Raw genomic sequence first — 25,730 nt, forward strand, 5'->3', positions numbered from 1 at the left:
TACAGTGGGATGCTCCTGTTGTTTAGGAATTTTAAATGTGTTCAGTTTTGTGCATACAACAACTTCTATTTCGAGGCCCCTACCCAGGTATCAACTATTTCCAACGACGGCGTATTGTACATCTTAGAACAATTCCTATTTCAAGCTCTTACCAGGCGTGTCTCACTCCGCAATGCCGTCGCTTTGCTACAGGTAGCTAAAAGTACATCCGTTCGGCCCCAATTTTGGGGAAAGCCATAAGCCGCGCGTGGCGCTGTCGCCACCTAGCGGCCATATCTGCATGTGCTGATCCTAACAGACGCGTTTTGTTAGAGAGTGAGTCTACTGTATTTAGTACTATTATTGATTATGTGCTCTTACCCAGCTATCGACTGTTTTTTCCATTAATGAAGATCGTATTTTTTAACATAAATACTTATTTTTTTTAAAACGCTATTAACAAAATATTTATCACCGTCCGCCAGAGTCATCCAAAGCTGAATTTATTTTGTTTGTGACAAACTCAATTCATTTCGTTTTTGAAATATTATGTGTATTAAATATTTATGCTCACATACTTGGGTAAAAATTTAAATCAGAGTTCGTAATGTTTTTTTTTGGATCGATGGAACACGAGCTTAGATTTTGGAGCACGGCCAGCCTGCTACGACGGCAACGGCGTAGCGCGTAGCACGCTTACCACGCTTTACGAGCGCCAAATTTCTATGAAAATATTGACATAATACAATACTGAAAAGATTTTTTTCTACTATAATAAGTGTACCTATCATTCACCTTTCGCTTTCTTTTTCTTTAAGATGTTTTCGACAGCGAAGGAAGACTCTGAATTATAGAAGATACGTACCTAATTGATTTCAACATTTCTTATTAGAACAATACGTAGGTACATATCTAAATAACGATTGTTTATTTAAACTCATTTAAACTTCAAGCGCGAGCGCGAGAATGACAAGTCTGTGTTTAAACTTTTATTTTTAGTAGGAAAGTCCTACTAGTCAAATCAGCTTCTTTTTTAGAACTGTCAAAACAAAAAACAAAAAAATAGTTTTCATAGTCGTAGAGTAACTTGTATACGTTAAGGCCCCAGTACACAATGGGCCATCGCCGGCCACTCCAAGGGACGCAGCCAAAGAGTAGTATAATATAATATATATATGAGACGAGCCCAGCTAGAGGAGCCCATCGTGTTGAGGAGCCATTAGAAGAATCATCATTTAAAAATATCATAGATGGTAGGATACTAATAGATGTGGTATACGCGTGCGTCCGTGAGGGACAAAACACAGGCAGTGCGACACTATGATTAGTCGTATTTATTTGTTGCCCACCATAAATTAGTTGGATTATCCATACTAATTTATGGTGGAGAATAAAAAAAATGTGAGACTGTGACAAGGACAAACAACAATAGCGCTTTCGCACCTACTCCTACTGAAAAATACATGACTATCCCGTTCGGTCATTTAAATCATGCCAGATCCAGTTAAAATACTAGATCGTGAAAAATATAAAAGTAAAAATAACTTCAGTGGTCCTATTTTTGCGTTATATATGTCGCAGTCGGATCGTATAATCCGCCGTAATATATTACATTACGGCTAGCCATTTTCTTCAAAAACATGGGCGTTTTGAAATCCCATAGGAACTCTGTGATGAAACAACGCAACCTAATTGTGTTAGAGGTTTTTAGAATTGTCTCGATGAGTATTAGTTGTCTGGCGTAAGAAAAGTACAGTCAGCGATAAAAGCTTGTACCAAAAATGAAATTTTTGCCAAAAAATTATTTTAATTATTAATTACACAGTTTGGTCGACATCATAGATATAATATTTTTAGTCGACATAGTGACCAGCGACTGCTTTTTAGGGTTCCGTAGCCAAATGGCAAAAAACAAAACCCTTATAGATTCGTCATGTCTGTCTGTCTGTCCGTCCGTATGTCACAGCCACTTTTCTCCGAAACTATAAGAACTAAACTATTGAAACTTGGTAAGTAGATGTATTCTGTGAACCGCATTAAGATTTTCACACAAAAATAAAAAATAAAAACCGGCCAAGTGCGAGTCGGACTCGCGCACGGAGGGTTCCGCACCATCAACAAAAAATAGAGCAAAACAAGCAAAAAAACGGTCACCCATCCAAGTACTGACCCCGCCCGACGTTGCTTAACTTCGGTCAAAAATCACGTTTGTTGTGTGGGAGCCCCACTTAAATCTTTATTTTATTCTATTTTTAGTATTTGTTGTTATAGCGGCAACAGAAATACATCATCTGTGAAAATTTCAACTGTCTAGCTATCACGGTTCGTGAGATACAGCCTGGTGACAGACGGACGGACGGACGGACGGACAGCGGAGTCTTAGTAATAGGGTCCCGTTTTTACCCTTTGGGTACGGAACCCTAAAAACAATAAATTTTGGGGGTTCCCTATACTTAGAACTGAAACTCAAAAAAAATTTTTTCATCAAACCCATACGTGTGGGGTACGGATAGGTCTTCAAAAATTTTCTAATATGATTTTTTTCTAAACTGAATAGTTTGCGCGAGCGCGAGAGACACTTCCAAAGTGGTAAAATGTGTGTCCCCCCTCTGTAACATCTTTTGACCGCTTTAGGTATTTCGTTTAAACTATTCGGTTTGCTACTCGCAACGAGATGGCGCTGTACGCCCATGTACATAACGGCAAATGTTTACTCTAGATGGCGACACAAGTAACAGACCTTGACCAAATTAGTTAATGCCTTGACTTTAATAACGGGCGGTCCGTTTCTTCAGAAAGAGAGATCTTTGGGGAAGCTGAACTCTCCAAACGCTTAGTGTTTCCATATAATTCCTGTTTTTCAATTTGCCTGCGACACATAGATGTAAAAAGGGGTTAAGCAAAGAGAATAACCAAATAGAATTCTCTTTGGGTTAAGTAAACTATGATCATCCAACATAATTTCAACAATGATCAATCTGTGAATCCAAGTGAAATTGAGTCATAAAATGTTGCTCGACACAAACATAAGTATAACAGGAGGACCAACATCATGATTACGACCTTACTCTCTGTGATTTGTTTGAAACATTTAAAGTAGTAAAGAAAAGTAAAGTAGTAGGTAAAGAATAGTTATCTTACCATTTAAAAAATAAAATGAATAAAGTACTTAGGGACCAATCAAATGTTTTCAGTAGGTACCTACTCTTTAAGAAAACAACCAATTTATTATAAATTTCATATAAACAACATTATGGGTTTTTATCTGTTTATTGATATAAAGTCAAAAGCAACCATTATTACAGCATACATCATACTATGTAACTAACTTTTTTTTAATATCCTATAAAGAATATTTTTTTATATAGGTAATGAATGTATAAACCATAATATATAATACTCCATATAGCTACTGCGTAAAAAGTATTAATGGTTATTAATATGGTGTTAAACCTCATGCAAATTAACAAATATGGGTAATAATATGTATAGTATATCTAAACGTAAATATAACTCTACAAATGAATGTAAAGGTTAATAGAACAAGCATCTTGTAACAAACAATAATTTTTCATAGGCAATATATTTTGTCTTTGGGAACACAATGTCTAACAAAAACCACTGCAAACGTACCCCTGACAGCAATGTGTTCTGATTCAAGAGTAAAACCGATTTACCTACTCTGTGTCATACTCGTAGATGACGCGCAGCTGATATGGACAGTGACGAATCGAGCAGTATTATGAAGATCGGACACACAATAACATTTTATAATAAGTAGTAACTACCATTCAACGGAAGGTAGACTCCCAAACAGTACCGGAGGATGCGACCGGGATAAACACTGATGACTCATCGCAAGTCCAATAATGAGTAGAGCCGGGGCAGGCAACAACTTTCGGACCAGCCCTCGTATACGAGTACCACCTTACACTAGTTAGAGACACATACACATTTTGTCATAATTATGTTATTATGTCACAACAAATCTCTCTCAATTGTTAACATTATGTCGAAATGTGAATGTGACTCTTAACTAGTGTAAGGTGATATACAGGGGCTGGTCCTAAAGTTGTTAGCTGCTCCAGCTCTACTACGCGATTGCAATATTATTTATATGCCAGTTCAAAAGATATTTCAATGATAATTATGACCATTAAAAATATTTAAGCTATTTGCGAATAGTTTTGTTAATATATTTTTTTTTACTGAAAGCTGTTTTGTTTTGGAGTTAGAATTTACTTTGAATATTTTTGTTATCCAAGATAAATGATAATGGAACTTGAATTCACCGGGGACTAATTATTTGCTTCCTCATGCTATTCCCCTAGAAGGAATAATTGATAAATAATTTTATGTAGCCCATTTTTTGAATGTTTGCTATTTCTACTTTTGATGAAATTACTTATTGTTGACACAAGTCATATTTAATATTTACTCAATCAAAACGATACATAAAAAGGGTCCAGATTCGCAATTAGCAGTACCTAAATATACTATTTTTTAGAGCAATTATTGTTTATAAAATGATGGTACACATGGAGTCACAATTACTGATCATCAATCATCATTCCTGTTTGTTCGGCTTCGACACGTCAAAGTAAAACAAAAATTAAAAAACAAGTAATGTCTAAAAATAAATTAACACCACCACAACAAGTACTGAAAGCTGAAACATTCCTCACAGTGGTATTATTCATAATATTGCAATCGCATGATTAAAGCCAGAACACCTAACAACTTTCGGACCAACCTTCTTAAATCTCATGAATTAAAGTTAAACAAGATAAACAAATTTTAGTGAGGTTAGCAGGTATTTATGTTAAACATTGTATTTTCTTTCTCAGGACAAAATAGCAAGAGCAGTATTCTAGCAATACAATAGGTACCTATTCATAGGTTTTACTGATCATGCCAGTTTACTACTGAAGGATAGCCTTGTATTTATAGCCTTAAAGTTCAACTCTAATGTTCAGCAGCCACCACTCAAATCTTATGGTTAATAATAATGGCAAGTAGGTACTTGAACATTTGCTAGAATTATGATTTAATTTGGGCTTAATTTATTAGGCACGTGACTCAAGCCGTCTGTAAATAGTACAAGGCAGAATTGTTATTCCTGATTTGGCCATGGCTCTTTCTAATAACTTATGTATACAGTTACATACATCCTTTTACAAAAACTTTTTTTGTTCTTATAATGGCCTTAATGAAATATAACTTGAACAATTATAGCATTCTATCAAGTTATGATTAACTACTTAACCCTAACACAATATTCCATATATACACAAACAATTTTTGTGTAACATTAATAATTAAAATGAGTTAATTGATTTACTACCTTATAAAGCTGAAATAAAATGGAATGCGCCCATTATTTTATTTACCCCATCAATCACTTGCTGTTATACTTATTCCTTAGATGTTGCAGAATGTTTAAAATATTTGTAGGCAAGCTGGAGTTACTTTGGCTTACTTTGTCTTCAAGAACGGTTGATAAAGTGTTCAACCGGGTGATATTAGACAACATTGTGTAAATTGAGAGTTCTAGAATGGTGAACCACTGATGTGTATGAGCTCTAATAGTAATGTTACCCTACGTTGTTGGTAGGAGTATTTAACAACCAAAACATTTTCAGCTTGTGTGCAATTTACTACAAACAAGTTGAAGCCAGCTGATTTTTATGTTTAGTTCTACTAAAATACAGTGTGCAACATTGTTATAAATCAAACCAATCTACATCTATGAAACAAAATTTGCCCATAGCCAGCACAACTATTTAAAAATATATTATACCAGAATTTACAGGTGAAAATATTCAATGTTGCTATCTATATAGTGTCATTATCAGATGCTCACCCCAGCTTATTCATTGCTCAATATGACAGCCAACCAGTCAAGGAATCAAAACATTATTTGTACATCAAGATTTTTTTACCTCTTATATTACTTGGACTATTTGTTTAACTATTTATTGCAGATGTAAGTACACTTGTTTGGTATGCTGAATTCAGTTATTCATAAGGATCACATCACATGCAATTTTTTTCAAACTTTATTTTATTGCTAACATTGCAACTAAAAATCAAGTGCAAAAACCCTGTGCAATATAACAACTCCAATAAAAATATACTATGAGGCCTACTTTATATTGCTTATTACTTCCAGAAGCCATTTGTATAATCTGTGTACTAGTAAGGTCAATGTAGCATATTACTCTTTGATTTTCAATCATAGGAAAAAAACCATCTGCTTCTGATTGCTGAAACTAAACACAATCGCTGCTTTGTCGATGAAAGGATAAATTTTGTTTGTTGTCCGAGAAAAACACTAGTAGACAGAATAGTCTCTATGACGGAATTAGCCACATTGACCTTACACTATATTCCGAGCTAGACAAATACAACAAAAGATAGGATTTAAGATTATTCTTAGACCAAGACATTAAATAAAGTGAATTAAATGTTCAAGAACACAATTCACCTTGCTATTATAGTAAAATCTATGTACATCCTTGAACAGGTAGATCAGACAATGAATATAAAAGCTGAGCCATAAATTGAAATGCAAAATAGTGCACTGTTACATACATGTATTAAACCATTTTAGTGGCATGTGCTCAACAAACAAATCAAATCAATGTATTTCATTACTATCATTGCAACACATCTTTACAAGACAATGACATAATGAAAGACATTACTTACACCATAATATTAAATATACTTTTTGTAATAGGTATTTAATGAATAAAAAATGAGAAATCAATTAGCAGGAGCACATGTCGCATGCTGTGGGGTTTAGCAAGCACAGTGGTCCCGTTCGCGGTCACGGCTGTAGTCATTGGCATTCAGCTTTATCTGGTCAGGGAACTCGTTGTACAGCTCCGTCTCAGTATCCTGGGCCAGGGCACGGCGGGCTATTTCCTGGAATGCTAATTCCACATTCACAGCTTCTTTGGCACTCGTCTCAAAAAATGGGATATCATTTTTGCTCTGACACCATTGTTGTGCGCGCTTAAGAGTCACTGCGCGATTTTCCAAATCAACCTTATTACCTAATATGAGGAAAGGAAAATTCTCAGGGTCACGCGGTGAAGCCTGTATCAGGAATTCATCTCGCCAGCTCTCTAAAGACTTAAATGTGTTGGGGGCAGTTACGTCAAAAACTAAGACGCAACAATCCGCCCCGCGATAGAACGCCACTCCCAATGATTGGAAACGCTCCTGCCCGGCAGTATCCCAAATCTGCATTGTAATGATTCTATCATCGACGATTACCTCTTTCGTGAGAAAATCTGCTCCTATTGTTGCCTTGTACTGGTTAGAGAATTTCTTGTTCACGAACTGATTCATTAGCGATGTTTTACCCACACCGCTATCGCCCAAGATGATTACTTTGTGGAGGACCTTTCTTCTAGAAGACATGTTTCTTAAAAATTTACAATATCCCGGAATTCACAATTAAAACTCGCCCTTTGTCTTAACTTATTTATGACAAACGCAAAATTGATAATGCGTCACCTGTTTCTGAGAACGAGTGCTGCCAATGGAAAAATTATTAACAAAAAAATAGTTATAGGTATTGTAGATTTGTTGTAGATAGACTAACAAAGATATAAGCGTAATGCATTAGAATTATAGCTTTAACTGAATGAAAGGATTTTATTTTAAATGTTTCAAAAAGAAATGTATTTTAAGTAATTTAAGTACATAACTTCTTACGAAACTGATTACACTTGACTTTTGATTTTGACACGTTTCGTTTCACACACTTTTGTATGACTAAAACACTAAGCTTTAGTGGCTGCGGTTCGAATTTTTTTATTTTTATGGATATAATCTTGTAAAAATTAATAAAATTCTATAATTTATATATTAAACAAATGAAATTAATTTGACATGTTTTTGAGAATGACAATTATATTGGCTGTATGTCCAGGTTCTAGTGCCTGTGTTGAAATCGCTGATATTCAACGACTAAAGTCATAACGAATGTCTCGTACTCGTACACTACTATCTATCTATATAGCCAATGAACCAACCGTTCGCATAAAATAGGTACCTAATAGTGCCTACTTAGCTTTACGCTGCTTTTCGTGTGATTCATAAATTTATCGAAGCCATAGCCGCTAATTAATTATTTGTTCTAGTTTGTCTATCCATGTGACGTTATCAAAAGTTATTTTATTCGAATCCACATACAGTAAGGTTTGCTGATTGTTGGAGGAAAAAAGGTGAGGCCTAAACTGATTCGTGTTAAAGAATACAATCCGTTATTCGTATCGTAACTTAATTGTAACTTTCTTTTCAGGATGGAGAATTTGAGCGGGAGCGGAAGTCAATCGAGTTCCGTTAGTGAGCTCGAAAAAGATTTTAATGAAATATTGCAAAACAGAAAAGACCACCGTAGTATAGTTCTTCGAACGTCAGCTTCTCGAAAAGCAAAACGAGTAAGGTTTTTTCGGAACGGTGACAAGTTCTACTCGGGAGTTATAATTCCAGTCTTGCCTGAAAGATACAGGTATGTACTAATTTGTTAGAAACGTGTGCTAATTACATGCTGTAGACTTCAAATAAGTTCATCCACTTTCACTAAACTTCATACCTATCTATACAGCAGCACACAGTGATTTAGCAATTAGTCACAGTGGACAGTACCCACAATGTTAACAATAGTTCCATTAATGTAATAGGGTTAGGGCAAGATTATAATATATTAGACTAGGATTGTTACCATGTACTTGTATTTGAAAAACAGTATTTCTTCATATTTACCATTCTCGAATATTAAAACAAACAACTGCTGGCTGTAATAATCAATTTGAAAACAATTGTCTTTAGAAGTTGCTTCACGTTTTTTGTGTTGTGCAGATATTTTTGTTCTAAGCTTTTGTGCTTCACTAAGGGGTATCTTTGATGTCCACTGTACTTGACAATGCCCAATAGATGACACCCTGCTGTCACCTCTATAATAGAGGTCACCTCAATTGGCTTGGGGAGTGATCACCACAGGGATGTCTACCTTATTATAGCATTAGATTGATAAAAGTAAAAAACTGATATTACTGAATATAATTTGAACATTTATTCTATTTATATGATAATTGGAAACAAATCATACTCTTTAACTGATAAATCATCAACATATTACAAGTACTAACACTGGTTTAGTTTTGGCTTCACTTATGAATTTTGTTCCAGGTCTTTTGATAGTTTAATAGCAGATTTAACAAGAGTATTAGTGGACAATGTGACATTGCCCAGTGGTGTCCGGACAATATATGCTTTAGATGGTAAAAAAGTAAGTACACAAAACTCTACTACATCGTCATATCTCTGGGAATTGGCACATGGGCCAAAATTGATTTAATTGTCTTGTTTCTTAATAAAAAAATGTCATCATTAATGTCAAATTTCTATAAAAATATGATGAGTATTATACATAAATATTAGAGAAGCCCCGAATAGTGGTTTTGGCCGAATACCGAATATTCGGCCCCTCTCTCGGCCGAATACCGAATATTCGGCATGACACGCGAACATTTTGAGTCACAATTATTATGAAAACTGATCGCTAACAAAGCTCAACGTTAGATGACGTTAGCTAAGATATATTTTTGTTGAACAGCATTAATGAATATAGAGTCAAACAAAACAGACTCATGATAAAAATAAAATGTTTTTTAATCAACAAATGCTCAAAAAAGGGTCTTCGTATTTAACAACTTTCCAAGAACACATTCTAAATATACCTAAATAGTTTTTGGTTATTTTTATTATGCAATTTTTCTTTTTAAGTTGGTGCAACAGATATTCGGTATTCGGCCGAATAGTAGGCAACATTCGGCCGAATACCGAATATTCGGCAAAGTGGCCGAATACCGAATAGTTGCCGAATATTCGTGGCATCTCTAATAAATATGATAGTATGACACACTCCAGTTTTATTCAATTTGGTGCATAGTTAGTTAAGGCGACTATACCTAACCTAAACATTCTTATTTTGCCTTTAATTATAGATAGGAAAACTTGATGACCTTGAAGATGGCCAATCCTATGTGTGCAGTGGATTTGGAGAACCATTTAAACGATTGGACTATGAAGCCAATGCTGTGACTCCACAGTCGTTCAGATTAAGTGGGCCCAAATCACCTAGTGACAGTCCAAGTCTGAAAGCTATCAACAGAAGCTATTCCCGATGTATCCAGGTAAGATTTAGGCTCCAAGTTACTTTATTTATCTATTACAGTTAATTTATATAAAAGTTCTATTACTTAGAAACTTGCAGACGATATAAAGTCTAATATTTGCAGGTAGCATCTTAAATTATGAAGTTCTTCATATGTTGTACAGCTCTAGTAAGATAAATTATTTTTAAAAACTAAACCTCTTTATGGGGGTGAAAATGGGTTAGGTTGGGAGGAGGCTCGTACATACATACATCATGATATTATTATCAACACACATACTCCATTTAGAATCTTATTAATAAAATGGGAGCAATTCCATACCCCATAACACCCCCCACGCGATAAAACGCCAGAAGTATTTTATAATTTTAAACACAGGTATGAAATTCTATTACTTTGTAATAAAAGAAAACATCTACATATTTGACAGAGGCATTTTGATGGTGTTTGGTATCTGGTTATAAGCAGGTGGACCCGCAAAATCATGTTTCGGTCTTAGTCAACTTGATGAGCCTTTTAATTATATACAAATAAGTTAAAACTATTACCACAGAATAAGTAATAGTATTATCATACAGAACGGCCACGCACCGCCCCGCCCCGACTCGCATTACCTCGCCCCGTGCTCGCCCCGCGACATGAATCTGGCGGACTTCTGACGTGCTCTCAGTAAAGCGGCTTACCCACACAATACATACACAATGACGCGTGTACAGTACAGACGTGCCGTGCACACATATAAACGCAAATGATTTTTAATGTATGGCGTGTCCGCCCTGTGCTATTACAGCATTTTTGATCACGCACATTGCACGGCTCGTTGGCTCGCTTGGCGATTCTTATATTTCTTATTCAAGTGTGCGCGCGCTAATCCGCGAGCAATCCATTTTTACCTTACCGTTTGCTAGACCTGATTCACAAAGTCTAGGAGGCGGTGCTGGCGTGTTCTACATAATTGTCATGCATGAAAAATGTTATATTATGTTTTTTGTTAAACATAAACACGTTTAACAACACCGAATTAATGCAAAAATGTGAAATACGAAATTTGTTTGTAACATTTGTGACGTTTACACAATAGAAGTGCAATGCGAACTACCTGCAAGTCGACATTCTGTTGTCAACTGTCATGGCGTGCAGACGGGCGCAAAGCACATGACTGACCAACTGAGTTTTATTTATCACCTTGTAATACAAGGGAACCTAGACGTCACAACATTGTAACGAGAGAAAAATAAAGAAATAACGAAAAACTGAAGTACTTTTCAATTGTCATGATTTCTTCCATACTTTTGGAGCAGTCGTGACGAGGCCTGTGACGTCACATGCCACGCGCTTTTTGTACGGACAGTTTTCGTCTTTACTCGCTGTGCGCGCGTCATATTTATTTTCGCATTTAGGATGTTTTGGGTTTGCGGTACCTACAGTAGTTAGCAGGATTAATATTAGAAAAAATTGAATTTCACAGGAAGTAGAATCGATTGACATATTCCAAAAAATACAATGCATGTTGCTAAATGTTTAATTCATTTTATAAAACTGAAGTATGTAGGTAGAACAAAAAAAACTTTTGATAGTGGTTCTAATCAAAATAAGACCGCCTGCAGTTTACCTTTTACTTAAATTGCAAAATTTTGTGTATTATTTTCTTTTATTGACGTTTGCAATAAAGAGTATTATTGTATTAACCATTATATTTTAAACCGGTTACGATCCATGATTACTTGATTAGGGATAAGTTCGCCTTTGTACAAATGATGTGTTTTTTTCATGTTTTATGTTTCTTTTTGTACAATAAAGTGTTTTACTACTACCTACTACTAAAATAATACCGTATGAAAAATGGGCCCTTCACCTGAAAGCAAAAGCTGACTCACGTATTTTATCTTATCTTATTGATTGTAGACTGTAGTGCTATACAAATAATGCTAGCGCGTCGTTACTCCATTGATTGCTCTGTTTTGTGTACCTATTTACTTTTTCTCGTTTAGCTGTTTCCGTGGTATGGTAAAAAAAAATATCTTTATTAAATTCCATTCCATTAAATTTGTAAAAGTAAAAAACAATGGGTCTAATATAGAAATAGCTATTTTCTGATCACAGCTCGCCAACCACTTTGAAACCTTTAGGTGAACTGGTACGCAGGGCTGGTTATAGGGTCCAATCTAGGGTTTAACCATTCTAAACTTTAGTACCTACATCACGCACACAGACATGCTGATAAGTAATGCACTTCTCACTGACGAGAATGAATGGGGTATAGTCCGATTACATTAAGTGGGTATAGGGCAAAGGTGACACGGGGCTAAAGCTAGGGACACACTTAGCCCACGTACGCAACGTATGCAATGCTAGCTGCTTTGATACTGCACGACACCTTGCACTTTGTGACTATGCGCTGAAACTTAGCACAATTGATTCTTAGCTGGTCTTGAGTTGAGAGAGAGGGAAGTTCGACGCTGCCGCTAAGCTAAGCTATAGGTATTAGGCATGTGATATGTATATCATTTTCGGATAAATTAAGGATGAGGAATCTATTTTTAGAACAAAAACAATGTACTTTCTAACAAACAAAAATGAATAATGTAGAACGGACTAAAAGAAGGATTTTTGTTTTTTTTATAATAACCTTTTTTTTTCAAAAGTATACCAGAAATCTCAAAACAAAAAATATAGTCGTAAAGATACATTTATCTAGTTTACAAAAATATAAAGTTTATTACATATATAAATCTGTTGAAACATGGGAGATAAAAATAATATTCAGCGTGGGTCAGGGTGATCTCAATGCATGATCGTCCGTGAAGTAGGGTTTAGATACTGTTTTAAACACACGAATGGTGAATATATTATTGTTTTAGGTCTGTTAGCGCCACTTGCATCATCCCACTAACCCGGGGTTAACCGGTTAAACCTGGAGTTACCATGGTTAGCAGTACAATTTGACACTGTGTTAACGGTTTAACCGCTTAACCCTGGGTCAGTGGGATGGTGCAAGTGGCGCGTAGTATTTTTAATGAAACAACGCAATGTACATTTATTTTATATATTACAAGATATAAAATCCAAGCCAAGCGAACCCCAGGCTCCCATGAGCCGTGGCAAAATGCCGGGACCACTCGAGGAAGATGATGATCTGAACATTTAAGCTGCCTGGTTTTCCAATAGCACCAGCCGCGGCACTGTTTTATGCATTTGCAGTATTTGCACCTGACAATTTCTAAACCTGCTTCTGCAGCAACAGGCAAGTATACGTCCATATAGGCTCCCAGTTGTTGTTGACCTTCGTGCAACCCCGAGTAGACGGACAGGGTAGATTTTGAGCTTGTGCCAACTGACCCCAAACATGGACCCCTTGATATTATATGGCTTTTAATAATGCTGATGTAGCTTTGGTCTGTGGGATGTGTTCTATCTGCCGGTCTTTCTTAGTATACTGTTATTTACGGCACTCATTTACTGAAGTACACGATGCTGATCTGAAATAACAATTATGACACACAATGTTCTGGTTTATGGTTTAAGACATTTATTCTCATAAGAATATACATTATTCACTTAAAATGAGAATATACATTCTCTCATAAGAATTATCTCATAAGAATATACATTACGAACTTCCCCCCCTCCCCCCCACTAAATGTGAGGTGGCTCTCGTTGTCTCCCGGTCTCTATCAACTCAAGACCGCCTAAGGATCAACTGTGCCAAGTTTCAGCGCATAGTCACAAAGTGCAAGGTTCCCATACAACGCCGTGCAGTATCAAAGGGGCTATGCATTAAGAAATCTGATCCCGGAAATTTGAATGCTTAGAAATATGCGCAACGCATTACAAGTATGTTTCTAAGCATACAAATTTCAGCGTTGCGATTGTCATAATGCAATGGAATCATTGCATACCTTGCGTACGTGTTTTACGCCTTAATTATGTTTATTTAATTTTATTTGTATCGTACAATGCTCATTTTACATAAATACCAAATATTATGAATCATCTTCTATTTGAATAGTTATAAACTAACCATTATAATATATAGGGCATAATCTTTACATAAAAATAAATAATGTACACATTATAATCCATGTCAACAATAATATTTATAGAAGTAAAAATATGCAAGCTTGGACTAAAACTAACACTAAATACTAAAGTGTCAAACATTAAACAGTGTCAACACTATAACAAATAAGCTGATCTACCAGAAAGTTATACAAACCTGTACCAGACTGTACCTGATTTAACGCCTCGGTTGCATTTAATGAATCTTTGATCTCAAGACTCAAGCTTTTGCTATTGGTTAGCATCAAATCCATACCAATAGGCTCGTGGGGCAGGGGGGCACGGGGGCTCCACAAGGCTCTCAGCAAACGCCTAAGGGAGGCTAAAGGTGACCCTCGCGCAGGCAGCTTTCTCGCTCCAAGATAGCAATACAGCGCGGGACCGCTGCCTGCGTGATGGGCACCCTACCAAGGGCTCAAAATGTTGATAGGAATTTTTAGTTTTAGTTATTTTAATTGTATAAAACGTATTTTTATAGTTGTTTTTTTTTCTCTTGTACAGGCAAACGGCGCGCTAGCAGCCAGCAACGGGACCGCGCGGATCAGTCCGGTTCCTTCGGAAACCTTGATTCGATCACGTATCGTAACCATCATAAGGAACGGAGTAAAGCCACGCAAGGTATGTACTTGAGGGGCTAGAGGAGTCAGTAACATGTTATCACTATCACATATGTAGTATAAAACAAAGCCGCTTCCCTGTCTGTCTGTATGTATGCTTAGATCTTTAAAACTACGCAACGGATTTTGATGCGATTTTTTTTAATAGATAGAGTGATTCAAGAGGAAGGTTTATGTATAATTTGTTAACCGTGCGAAGCCGGGGTGGGTCGCTAGTCGAATATAGGTAAGGTCAATGTGACTAATTCCGTCATAGGGGCTATTCCGTCTACCAGCGTTTTTCTCTAACAAAGGACAAAATTGATAATTTCATCCACAAAGCAGCGATTCCTTTTATTCCAGCAATCAAAAGCAGATGGTTTTTTTTTCTACGATTCGAAATCATAGAAATACACGCTCGTGGACGGAAAATGCCCTATGATGGAATTAGCCACATTGACCTTAGATAATAAAAAAAACTGTTATATAGATAATTAAATATTTTAATTACTTACATTTTATTAGCCATATGCTAATGCTTTGGAAGTGGCGATTCTGTTAGAATTGTAGAAATCGATCGCTATCGGAACTAGTATTGCCAACTAGGTACATACATATTAGTGTCAATGGATTAAATGGATCAACTTTTATTATTGTCTCAATATTTTCATTAATATACATTGCTGAGTGATCGTTTGTGTTATTGTATTTTTTTCTGGGTGCATAGGTTAAGGTAGAGATAAGTAGGTATGTAAGTATCTAAAAGGATGTGTCTTGCATCGCGAGTTATATCATATATGTATGTGAACAAGCGTTTAATACGCTTAATCGCTGAGTGATGTCACATTTTTTGGATCTAGTCATACAATTGTTGTTCGAAAAGTAATTTCTACTTCTCTTTCAAGATTGAAACACCTTAAATTCTGCAGCGAAATATGGCAGCCTTTTTAGATTGCACTTTACGTTTTCTGTTCTTACATGACAATGCTGTTGTTATTTTTTTCTGTTACACAATGTGTAAGACAGTCGTTTTGAAGCGCGGATTATTATTCTGTATTTTTACATGTCATTGTCGTTGTCTGTCACATAACGCGATCGTCACCCTTATGCGTTGGGACAGCGCTATGTGCGTATGCATAGCGATGTCCCACTCGTACACCGGAGCGGCATGCGTATTCGCTTGCAGTATGAAGACCGCCTTAGTGATCTCAATAAAATCTGTATCTTTTTGTATGGCTTGCGAATTAACTCATATAGTCAACGGCTCGCAAAACTAAACTTTGTCTCAAAGACGCGGGTACACGAAGCGCAGTAGAGCTGACCATTTGAGTTGTAAGACTTATAAGTGTATAGTTATGTGGGAAGGCTTGACTTTTTTTTTAATAACTACCTGGTGTTCAATGTGCGTCTGTTCTTATTGATCCAGTTATTTCATATATTTTCATCATCATCATTCAATTTAAGAGCTGGGCTCTTGTCGATGCAGCGTGATGAAACTTTTGACATATATATCTCAGGACTGGCCTTACGTGCACTTAAAATGGTACTAGTTCAGCGGTGTCACTGACGAATTCGAGCCAATCGTATAGTCTAACGCAACTAGTTGCGACCAATCGCGGGACCGCGCGCGCGTGATGCGAACTCATCAACCAATGGCGTTGCAGCGTTTTCACACCGCTGTACTGGCCCCATTCATGCTCCATTCTTATTGCCCGTAAGGCCAGTCCTGAGATATATATGTCAATGGATGAAACTGATGAAGTTATCTCCACCTTGGTCGATCCGCAGCCAGCCCCTTAGTCAATCAAAAATAAATGAATCTTTTAAGCAATATAAAATCTGCAGGTATGCAGACTGTTGCTGAACAAGCGCAACAGCCCGACACTAGAGCAGGCGTTGGCCTCCATCACCGACTGCGTCAAACTGGACACGGGGTGCGTTCGGAAAGTGTTTACGCAGTCCGGAACTCCCGTCACCGCATTGCACCAGTTTTTTCAAGGCGAAGACGTGTTTTTTGCGTACGGAAATGAAAGGTAGGATTGCCTAGCTTGCTGTTGATGCAAATCTATTAAGACTAATGCTTTCTGCATTTATAGTAAACTATTTAGATATTAATGCGCTGCGAGCTGAACCCTAATGTCTTTGGACAATTAGAACAATAATGCGGCAGGTACTTAAATCTGAGCACAGTGGGTGATAATGTAAATGCCTACCTATATAGTTAAAAAAATGCTTCGCTGCTTAAAAATACTCTTAATTTCAGAGTAAAAATTCTAGCATTAACAAGGTTGTTGTGCCACAGAGTTTGTCGTAAATTACGTTTCGTATTTAATTGATATGATATAATATGTATTTTTAACTTATGGAGGCAGCTTGATCATCATTCATAACAACTATCATATTGCCTTTCCCGAGCCCCAAACTATCTCCATATTAAACTTAAATTGGTTGAGCGGTAAGCGTAAAGAGTTTACAAAGAGAGTTACCTTTCGCATTTTTAAATATTTTTAATAGGGATTTTCTTACCAACTTCAACAATTCGTTTAGGTAGTTGTTTTCATGGAGGGAGAATGCAGTCGATTTCGCAATTATTTGTATACGTAATTTTATTTTTTCAAATCTTTTTAGGGTAAATCAGGAAGACTTTGAACTCGAATTTGAAGAAAGTAAAGCTGTGCTACAATGCAGAAAGACACCCATTACCAGAACTACAAGGTAACTTAACTCCTCTTAATGCATAATATTTCCTTTGCACTTAATATTTGTATACCTGTATACCTGTTATAATAAAATACGAATTTTCTATATCATAAATGTGCTTATTTTACAAGGAATTATATTGAACTATGTGAAAATAATGCTTCATAACATAACATGATACAAGATGATACCATATCGTTGTTATTATCAGCTATTGTTAATACCTAACGTACAAAGTCAATCTTAAACTCAGTCTTAAACGAAGGGGTCATGTTGCATAAAGAATTCAAGAACATATCGATAACGTTAAATCAAACTTCTATCGAAATCTTCACATTGTCTTTGACGTTTCCGTTCAGACATAGTATAGTTGTTGCTGCATAAATATGAACTCGAAAGTAAAGATAAAAAAGATAAAAGATAGTTTATTCAAGTAGGCATAATTACAATGCGCTTATGAACGTCAAATAAAGCTAGGTAGACCGGCTCCAACCCTACACCTCTGCCCCGAGAAGATTTAAATCCCCCCTCAATTGGAGGAGGGTATCCCAATATGGGACCGGCAACAAACTCGGCGGGACACATCTTTTCAAAAATAATTACATCTTATAATTAACATGCATTACGAGAAAATAAGGGAAAAAATACAATTTAAATTACTATAGAATTCATGCAATTATACACATAAGGTGTAATAGAAATTTGATTTAGAAAATATACATATGTACATGGAATCATACAAAATCGTAGCTCTTTCAGAAAACATATCAAATTCTTACAAAAGGAAAAGAAAATAAAGTTATTAAAAGAAATGGGAAAACATATTATATAAATCTGATTGATTATTATTAATTACCAACATATAATATTTGATGTGCTTTCCTGCTTACCTGAGCTGTGTCACCTATAACTCTATACATAATACAATGTTTTTAATTGCTACTACTTTTTATTAGTTAGTTTCTGGTTTGGACCATGCATGTTTGTCTGTCAAGTAGTCCTCGAATTGTGAAAAAAGTGATTATTTAATTACTTTCAAGCGTTAATTTAGCTGAGCATTTAATATACTAACCTGATCCAACAGGAGAGGCACGCCACCGCGCATGCCAAAGAAGGCCGGTGGGGCGAGCTGCAAAGCGGAGACGGGCGAAACGCCCGACGATGCGCCCATCTCCATCGACCTGTCGCTTATGCCGCAGCCTCTAAGGCTCAAGTACAACATCGGGGACATCATAGGTAAGTGCCACTGGCTTGTATAGCTGTAGTAGATGCAGAGGAGAGGGGGGGAGCTTTAAGATTATGGCACGCGCTTAATTGGTTAAACTGATCATCATTTTATAATAAAACGTGCTCACGGTCTTAAAGTTCGGGTTTATGGATATGTGTAGGCTACATGAAATAATAAAATCTTATAATAAAACCATATTGCCTTGGGAATATAGCGCACAGCCACAACCCGTAACACTGCCGCTGGGTAGCGTTCCATGCCGACCACACTGCTATCTCCTCCGCGCACGCGAGTGTGCTCGTTTGTTTGCTAATTTAAATATGTACGACATAATTACCGCAATATGAATATTTTTTCTAATTTCTGTTCATAAATTACGATTATAAAATTATTTATTGTTGCCATAAATCATTACATTAATATCGTTGTTCCTGACTTTAGGCGAAATACGTAAATACTGGTATTATGATATTTGCTTCACCAGCGCGTCAAATCCTACGTCTGCATAAGCACCATACATTTATATTTACACGTGGGCCGTGGCATAGAATCCGATTACATTGTTACGAATCATTGAAGGCTCTCGAGTTTCATGTAATGGCAAATTATGAATTCCAACCTTAGAATATTCGTAAGAAATCATTTTTAAATAGCAGATCTTATTGTTTACCTACTTGCAACTACTTGTTACAAAATAAGTTAAAATAAATAATAATAAATAAATAAATACTAACGTGCAATGGCTTTTTGGTTTCCATTTTATATCGAGCGAACTAGTAAGTTTATTAGTGTCACGTCACTCCTCACTAGTTACTTTTAGAATTGTTCATTTATTTTGTCTGCAAATCCAGTTTTTGAAATTGATTATCCTTCTTTAAAACAAAATTGAGAATAACAGGAAAATATATATATATATTTTAATAACCTATCTATATTGTGTCCCACTGCTGGGCAAAGGCCTCCCCTGTCTTTCGCCACTCGTCACGGCTTTGTGCATGTTCCCGCCAGTCGCCACAGAATGAGTCCAGGTCGCTTCGCCATCTCATTTTTGGTCTGCCTCTGCCTCGGGTGATCTGTGGTGCCCAGTCGACTAATAGGACACCACAGGAAAATATATAATATAATAATTATATTTTTATTCTGATTGTCAATCTATAATTCATCGATCAAAGTAGTCTCCATTGGTATATTTATCTATTTGTTGCTATTAAAGATTGTTATGATTTATGATACATACTTAATAATGCTTTCGAAAGTTCACCGAAGGGAGTCTACAACAAAAGCTTAAGTTGCTCGTCACAGACGTCGCGAAGAGTAATTATCATGAATGGAAAGTGCAAATATTTTTTTCTAAAAAAGTGCTCCTTTACTTATTAAATTACCTATCTTTATTTCAAACTAAATACGATTCGAAACACAAATTACCTAGTCAAATTCTTCTGAGTATATTGACTCCAAGCTGATCAACTCGCTTCGTAACTTTTTAACGGTTAATAATAATATCAAATAATTTGGTTTTCTGGAATCTTTAGCTTCTACTACGAGTGGACTAAAAGGCCTCTAGTTTTGTAAATAAACCGTTCGTTTTTTAACGTTTCCTTAAGCGTTTTGTTTTGTTACAGGCGAAGGCAATTTCGCAGTGGTGCGCATTTGCAATAACAAAACGACTGGCCAAAAGTATGCTCTGAAAGTAATAGACAAGCTAAAATGCAAGGGCAAAGAGCATTATGTAGCAGCAGAGGTAAGTTTACAAATATACTCTGGTAGAACCACTCAGTAGAAAAAGGCGCGAAATTCAAATTTTCCATGGGATGACAACCCCTCTTCGCGCCTACATGTTTTTTAATTTGCCGCCTTTTGCTTCTAACGGAAATGGCTTGTCAAACTTTAGAATGTCATGTTGGTACTTCCTGTATTATATATCCCTATTCGTGTTAGAATGTTATCATAAAGTCCAATTTATTATATTTTCCTTCACCGAAAAGCGACTGATGAATGATATTTGGTGCCATTTTCGTACTAAGTTTCATTAACTCATTTGTATACGGGCCTGAAGTTTAACCGCGACTTTCGGTTTTAAAGTCGAATGCATTACCGCTGGACTACCTTCGAATGTGTCTATGTCTATGTATAAATACCTACTGGTTTCGTGATTGTAAATAAATTCTAGAGAAAACCCGTTTACGTCATGGACGCAATTCTCCAATTTAACTTACATTTTCATATGTAATTATAACCTTGATGGTTTTCAGGTCCGAGTGATGCGAAAGCTGTGTCACCCGCGTATCGTCACACTGTATGACGAGTTCCACACGCCGGAATGGCTTTTCCTCGTACTGGAGCTTGTTAGCGGTCGGTGTCAATGTCACACTATTTTATTTTAAATATTTTGTTTGATACAACTGGTAATATTTTCTTCACAAATATTTATACTTATTGAGCTTTAAGAGGGCTTTCCAAAAAATTATAATATCGACCATCTCTATTTCGGATCAACGATTGCAGTAGTAAAGTCAGCAGCAGAAGTGGCCAAGCGAGCGAGGTGTCGAAATACCTTCACACGCTCTTTTTTTTTTAAACACTTGTATTTTAGCACTTTCAAATAGCAAATTTCAAAAACCTTTAAGACCCTGGTGTTTATGATTTTACCATAATATTCTAAACTAGTGACCAGATACATGACAGATGTTAAGTGGCACGCAGAGGTAATTAGACGTAATTTTACTGTAGGCACGACATCGATAAGAGTTTTGGGAGTTGCCTATAAAATCATGCAAAGTTCATTTTGAACTCCTCATTCGCTTAGGTACTTCTGCTACTGAGTTTACACATAATGAAATACTTGTGGTGTGTCCAGATCTGGTGAATGCGCCTTTTGCGACACGCTCGTGCTCTGCACGCCTGTTGCACATTGCAATACAAAATGTCCTTTCTTAGTTAATGGCGCGCTACCCAAGTCTGGGCTTTCTGGACGCACCTGTTTATAATGTGGTATTTTCAGGTGGCGACTTATTTGACAACATCACCGCCTCCGGTGTGTTCTCGGAAGCGCAGGCCCGCTTGCTGATCAGCCACCTAACATCCGCCATAGCGTACATACATTCGCTCTCCATCGTACATCGCGACATTAAACCTGAAAACCTATTGGTAAGTGGGCGTTTTTTTTTTTGTCCCCTACACTTTTTTTTCAAATTTGGGATTTTTATGTTATTTCTACTCAGAATCACGAGCTCTTTCTATCCTAATAGGAGAAAAAAAAGTGTCCCAAAATTTCCATACATTTTTCGATCTTTCCATTTCGCGACCGCCATACAAAGTCTATGAAAAATGGTGACGGAAGGGAAATAAAAACCTTAGGAAACTTTTTTTCTCCTATTAGGATAGAAAGAGCTCGTGATTCCGAGTAGAAATAACATAAAAAATCCCTAATTTGAAAAAAAAGTGTAGGGGACAACAAAAAAAACGCCCAAGTATGCTGTTTTTGATCTTTTTAAGACTGAAGAAGAAATTCTTCATATTTAACACTCTTTTGTCATTGGCCCAAGAGAGCATTTGTGTTTGACCGGTATTATCATGATCATGACGTTTTGTCGTTTTCTATACAAGCAGTGTGTTAATTGTTTTTAACTCATTTTGTCTTTAATAAGGCGTAAATCTTCTTTGCTTCCCAGACGCAACGTTTTGATTATCAACCTTTTAAGTCCCTTAATCATATGGCCCAACTTTTTGGTTACTTGATGAATATCTAATAATAGACAGTATTTCATGGATATGCTGGAAACGATCCGAGTTCCGCTACCAATCACTTTGCACAGCCAGTAACGTGTGTTGATATTTTTTAGGTGGAGATAGCCCCAGACGGCACCATACGAGGCTTAAAGCTTGCAGACTTTGGTCTAGCCGTCGAGGTCATGGGGCCACTGCGCGCCATCTGCGGGACCCCCACATACGTCGCACCTGAGATCCTCTTGCAAACTGGCTACGGCTTAAAGGTAAGACAGAGTTCAATGCCTTACAGACATATATTCGACTAATAAAAACGAAATCGAGGAAAAACGCTTGTATTATGATTTATGAACGCTAATACAAAACAACGTTAAAATTCGAGTCTTAATGTATTGCCGTTTGTTTGTAAATATCATTAACAAAATGTTATTAAGTTATCTCGTATTCTCATCCTGAACCATGGAAGACAAATTATTGGATATATTTGTTTTATTAATTACTAGCGACCCGCCCTGGCTTCGCACGGGTTAACAAATTATACATAAACCTTCCTCCTGAATCACTCTTTCAAAATCCGTTGCGTAGTTTTAAAGATCTAAGCATACATACAGACACACAGACAGCGGCAAACAACTTTGTTTTATATTATGTAGTGATAATAAATTTCCGCGTATTGCGACTACTGGAACATTTCCCCAAAATAGAAAATGTTTGAAGAAGATGAAGACGTTTGTTTTGAAGAAGAAAATGTTGCGTCGAAATATTGTGTTTTATGATAATCGATCGGATTGTAGTGTGCGCTAAGCCACGCACACTCTTACGTAGCCTTATTATTATATATACGCTAGCACTTAGGAACATTATCCAGAATAAAGACATACTTATAACCGATTGGTTGTCTTAATTAACGTCCCACACCACATGGCGATCCTGCCAGGATCGCCATGTGGTGTGGGACGTAAAGACAAACACTATCTCTGGAGTATAGGTTTATTCTGATCTATGATACTTATGCTAGGGTATATATAGGGTACATGTGAGAGAGTGTGCGTGCACACTACAGGATGTTAAACCCGTCCCGGTTTATGCAAGTTTTTGTTGTTTAGATCGACGTATGGGCGGCGGGCGTGATCCTATACATCCTGTTGTGCGGCTTCCCTCCGTTCTCGTCCCCCAACGGCGACCAGGAGCGGCTGTTCGACGCGATCCTGTCCGGGCGGCTGGAGTTCCCCGCGCTGCCGTGGAGGCACGTGTCGGCCGGCGCCATCGACCTGGTGGCCAACATGCTGCGCCCGCAGCCGGAGCTGCGCTTCGCGGCCGAGGACGTACTCGACCACGCGTGGATGTCGGTCAGTGAAGCTTGGGAATTGCGATATAAAGCTTTGGATTCCTCCGAAAACGGTGCCGTAATATGACGGCCGTCTTTACGGTGACGACATGTGGAAAGTACCACGGCGTCATAACACACCGTCAGCCACCAAAGTCAAAGCGGCAAATTTGAAAAATGTAGGCGCGAACGGATAACTTCCCATAGAACATTTGAATTACGCGCCTTTTTCTACTGACAAGATTTGCTTGACCATCTATAATTTACTTGGAGGATGAAATATCATCAGAAGAGGAAAATAATCGTAGTACGGAATCATTTATTCAAATTTCGTGTCATTTATTCAAAATGGCGTCACCGCTATCTAATAAAACGTTCACGAAACTATCGACACCGTCATGACGGCCGTCTTCCAAATGACGGCACCGCTTTTTTACGTTACACTGACAATCAACGCCGTCTAGGAAACCGCGCCATCTTGTTTACATAGACAACGTTCTAGTGACGTCATTCAACGCTATATAGCGGCCGTCATATTACGGCACCGTTTTCGGAGGAATCCAAAGCTTCAGAGCCATACAATTTAGCGGAAGTTTTAACGAGCGTCCGACTGAAGTTTTGGTTTAGGCAGGTTGCAGTATAAAAATCATGTTTTAGTCGAAACGAGCGCAAAACGTTCGGTTTCGTCAAATAGTCCGATCTCGGTCGGATATTATAGTTTGAACGGTGACAGACTGTTTGGTGTAACCGACCTCTAAGTTGGGCGTGAAATACTGTGTGCTCCATGTGCAGAGCGTGCATGGAAGAAGAGGAAACAACAAAACACATACTCCTAGACTGCAAACAGGTAAAAACATACAGGAACAAATACCTAGGGACTCCGAGCACACTAAAAGAGGCAGTCAGCAACCTGAAAAGACTGCTAGGTTTCATGGAGGAGCTGGGGTGGTTAGAGTAGCGCCACCTCGTTTTCACGCAAAATAGGCACAATGGTTGTCGATTTGCGGAAAATGCCCAGAACCACTAACACTAACTAACTGTGTGCTCCAAACGCGGGGCAATCAAAAACCGTCAGGGTTTACTTGCACTTATTAAAATGAATGTCCCGGTTAATTACATAACATTTTTGGTGGAATTTTCGATTCTATATTTAGTAGTTTTATGTTAAATTGCTTAGTCAGGCAGAGAAGACGTTCTAAAATATTATTCTACTTATGTAGTAATATTGTGTTATGTTACAGGAGGACTACGACGGGAACTGCGACTCGGGGCTGTGGCAGGACGTGGACTCGTCATAGCGCGGCGCCGGCGCCGCACCGCGCGCGCGCGCCCCTCGCTCCCTGTAGCTGTAGTGCAGTCCCGGCCTCCGAGCCTCACGGCGATCATAACGTAAATGTCAAACGGCAAAATACTTACCGCCTTACAATTCAACTTGTAAATGTGCAAAAGAACAGCCATTTATTAAGTAGAGTAGCTGACACGACGGCATATGTTTTCTGGCATTGCTAAAGCTTTGGATTCCTCCGAAAACGGTGCCGTCATATGACGGCCGTCATATAGCGGCCGCAAAAGACGGCCGTCTTTACGGTGGCGACATGTGGAAAGTACCACGGCGTCATAACACACCGTCATCCACCAAGGTCAAAGCGGCAAATTTGAAAAATGTAGGCGTGATGGGATAACGTCCCATAGAAAATTTGAATTTCGCGCCTTTTCCTACTGACAAGATTTGCTTGATCATCTATAATTTACTTGGAGGATGAAATATCATCAGAAGAGGAAAATAATCGTAGTACGGAATCATTTATTCAAATTTCGTGTCATTTATTCAAAATGGCGTCACCGCTATCTAATAAAACGTTCACGAAACTATCGACACCGTCATGACGGCCGTCATCTTACGTTACGTTGACAGTCAA

The 25,730-nt window shown here is 37.4% G+C and overlaps 2 protein-coding genes across 2 annotated transcripts; one reads left to right on the top strand and one right to left on the bottom strand.

Annotated features, from left to right (window-relative positions):
• Positions 1 to 6,709: 6,709 nt before the first annotated feature.
• LOC134661650 (ras-related protein rab7) lies at positions 6,710 to 7,534 on the bottom strand. The gene has a single exon (XM_063517797.1). The coding sequence runs from the start codon at positions 7,408 to 7,410 to the stop codon at positions 6,784 to 6,786; it is 627 nt and encodes a 208-aa protein (XP_063373867.1). The 5' UTR covers positions 7,411 to 7,534; the 3' UTR covers positions 6,710 to 6,783.
• A 449-nt stretch (positions 7,535 to 7,983) lies between these two features.
• LOC134660862 (serine/threonine-protein kinase GA29083) lies at positions 7,984 to 25,249 on the top strand. The gene is made up of 14 exons (XM_063516705.1): positions 7,984 to 8,219; positions 8,297 to 8,506; positions 9,187 to 9,286; positions 10,005 to 10,193; positions 14,736 to 14,852; positions 16,676 to 16,863; positions 17,459 to 17,545; positions 18,615 to 18,766; positions 20,381 to 20,499; positions 21,011 to 21,110; positions 21,760 to 21,905; positions 22,601 to 22,750; positions 23,591 to 23,833; positions 25,053 to 25,249. The coding sequence occupies exons 2-14, from the start codon at positions 8,298 to 8,300 to the stop codon at positions 25,107 to 25,109; spliced, it is 1,857 nt and encodes a 618-aa protein (XP_063372775.1). The 5' UTR covers positions 7,984 to 8,219; position 8,297; the 3' UTR covers positions 25,110 to 25,249.
• Positions 25,250 to 25,730: the final 481 nt, after the last annotated feature.

Source organism: Cydia amplana, chromosome Z (genome assembly GCF_948474715.1).
Source record: "Cydia amplana chromosome Z, ilCydAmpl1.1, whole genome shotgun sequence".
In the NCBI taxonomy this organism is placed as follows: domain Eukaryota; kingdom Metazoa; phylum Arthropoda; class Insecta; order Lepidoptera; family Tortricidae; genus Cydia; species Cydia amplana.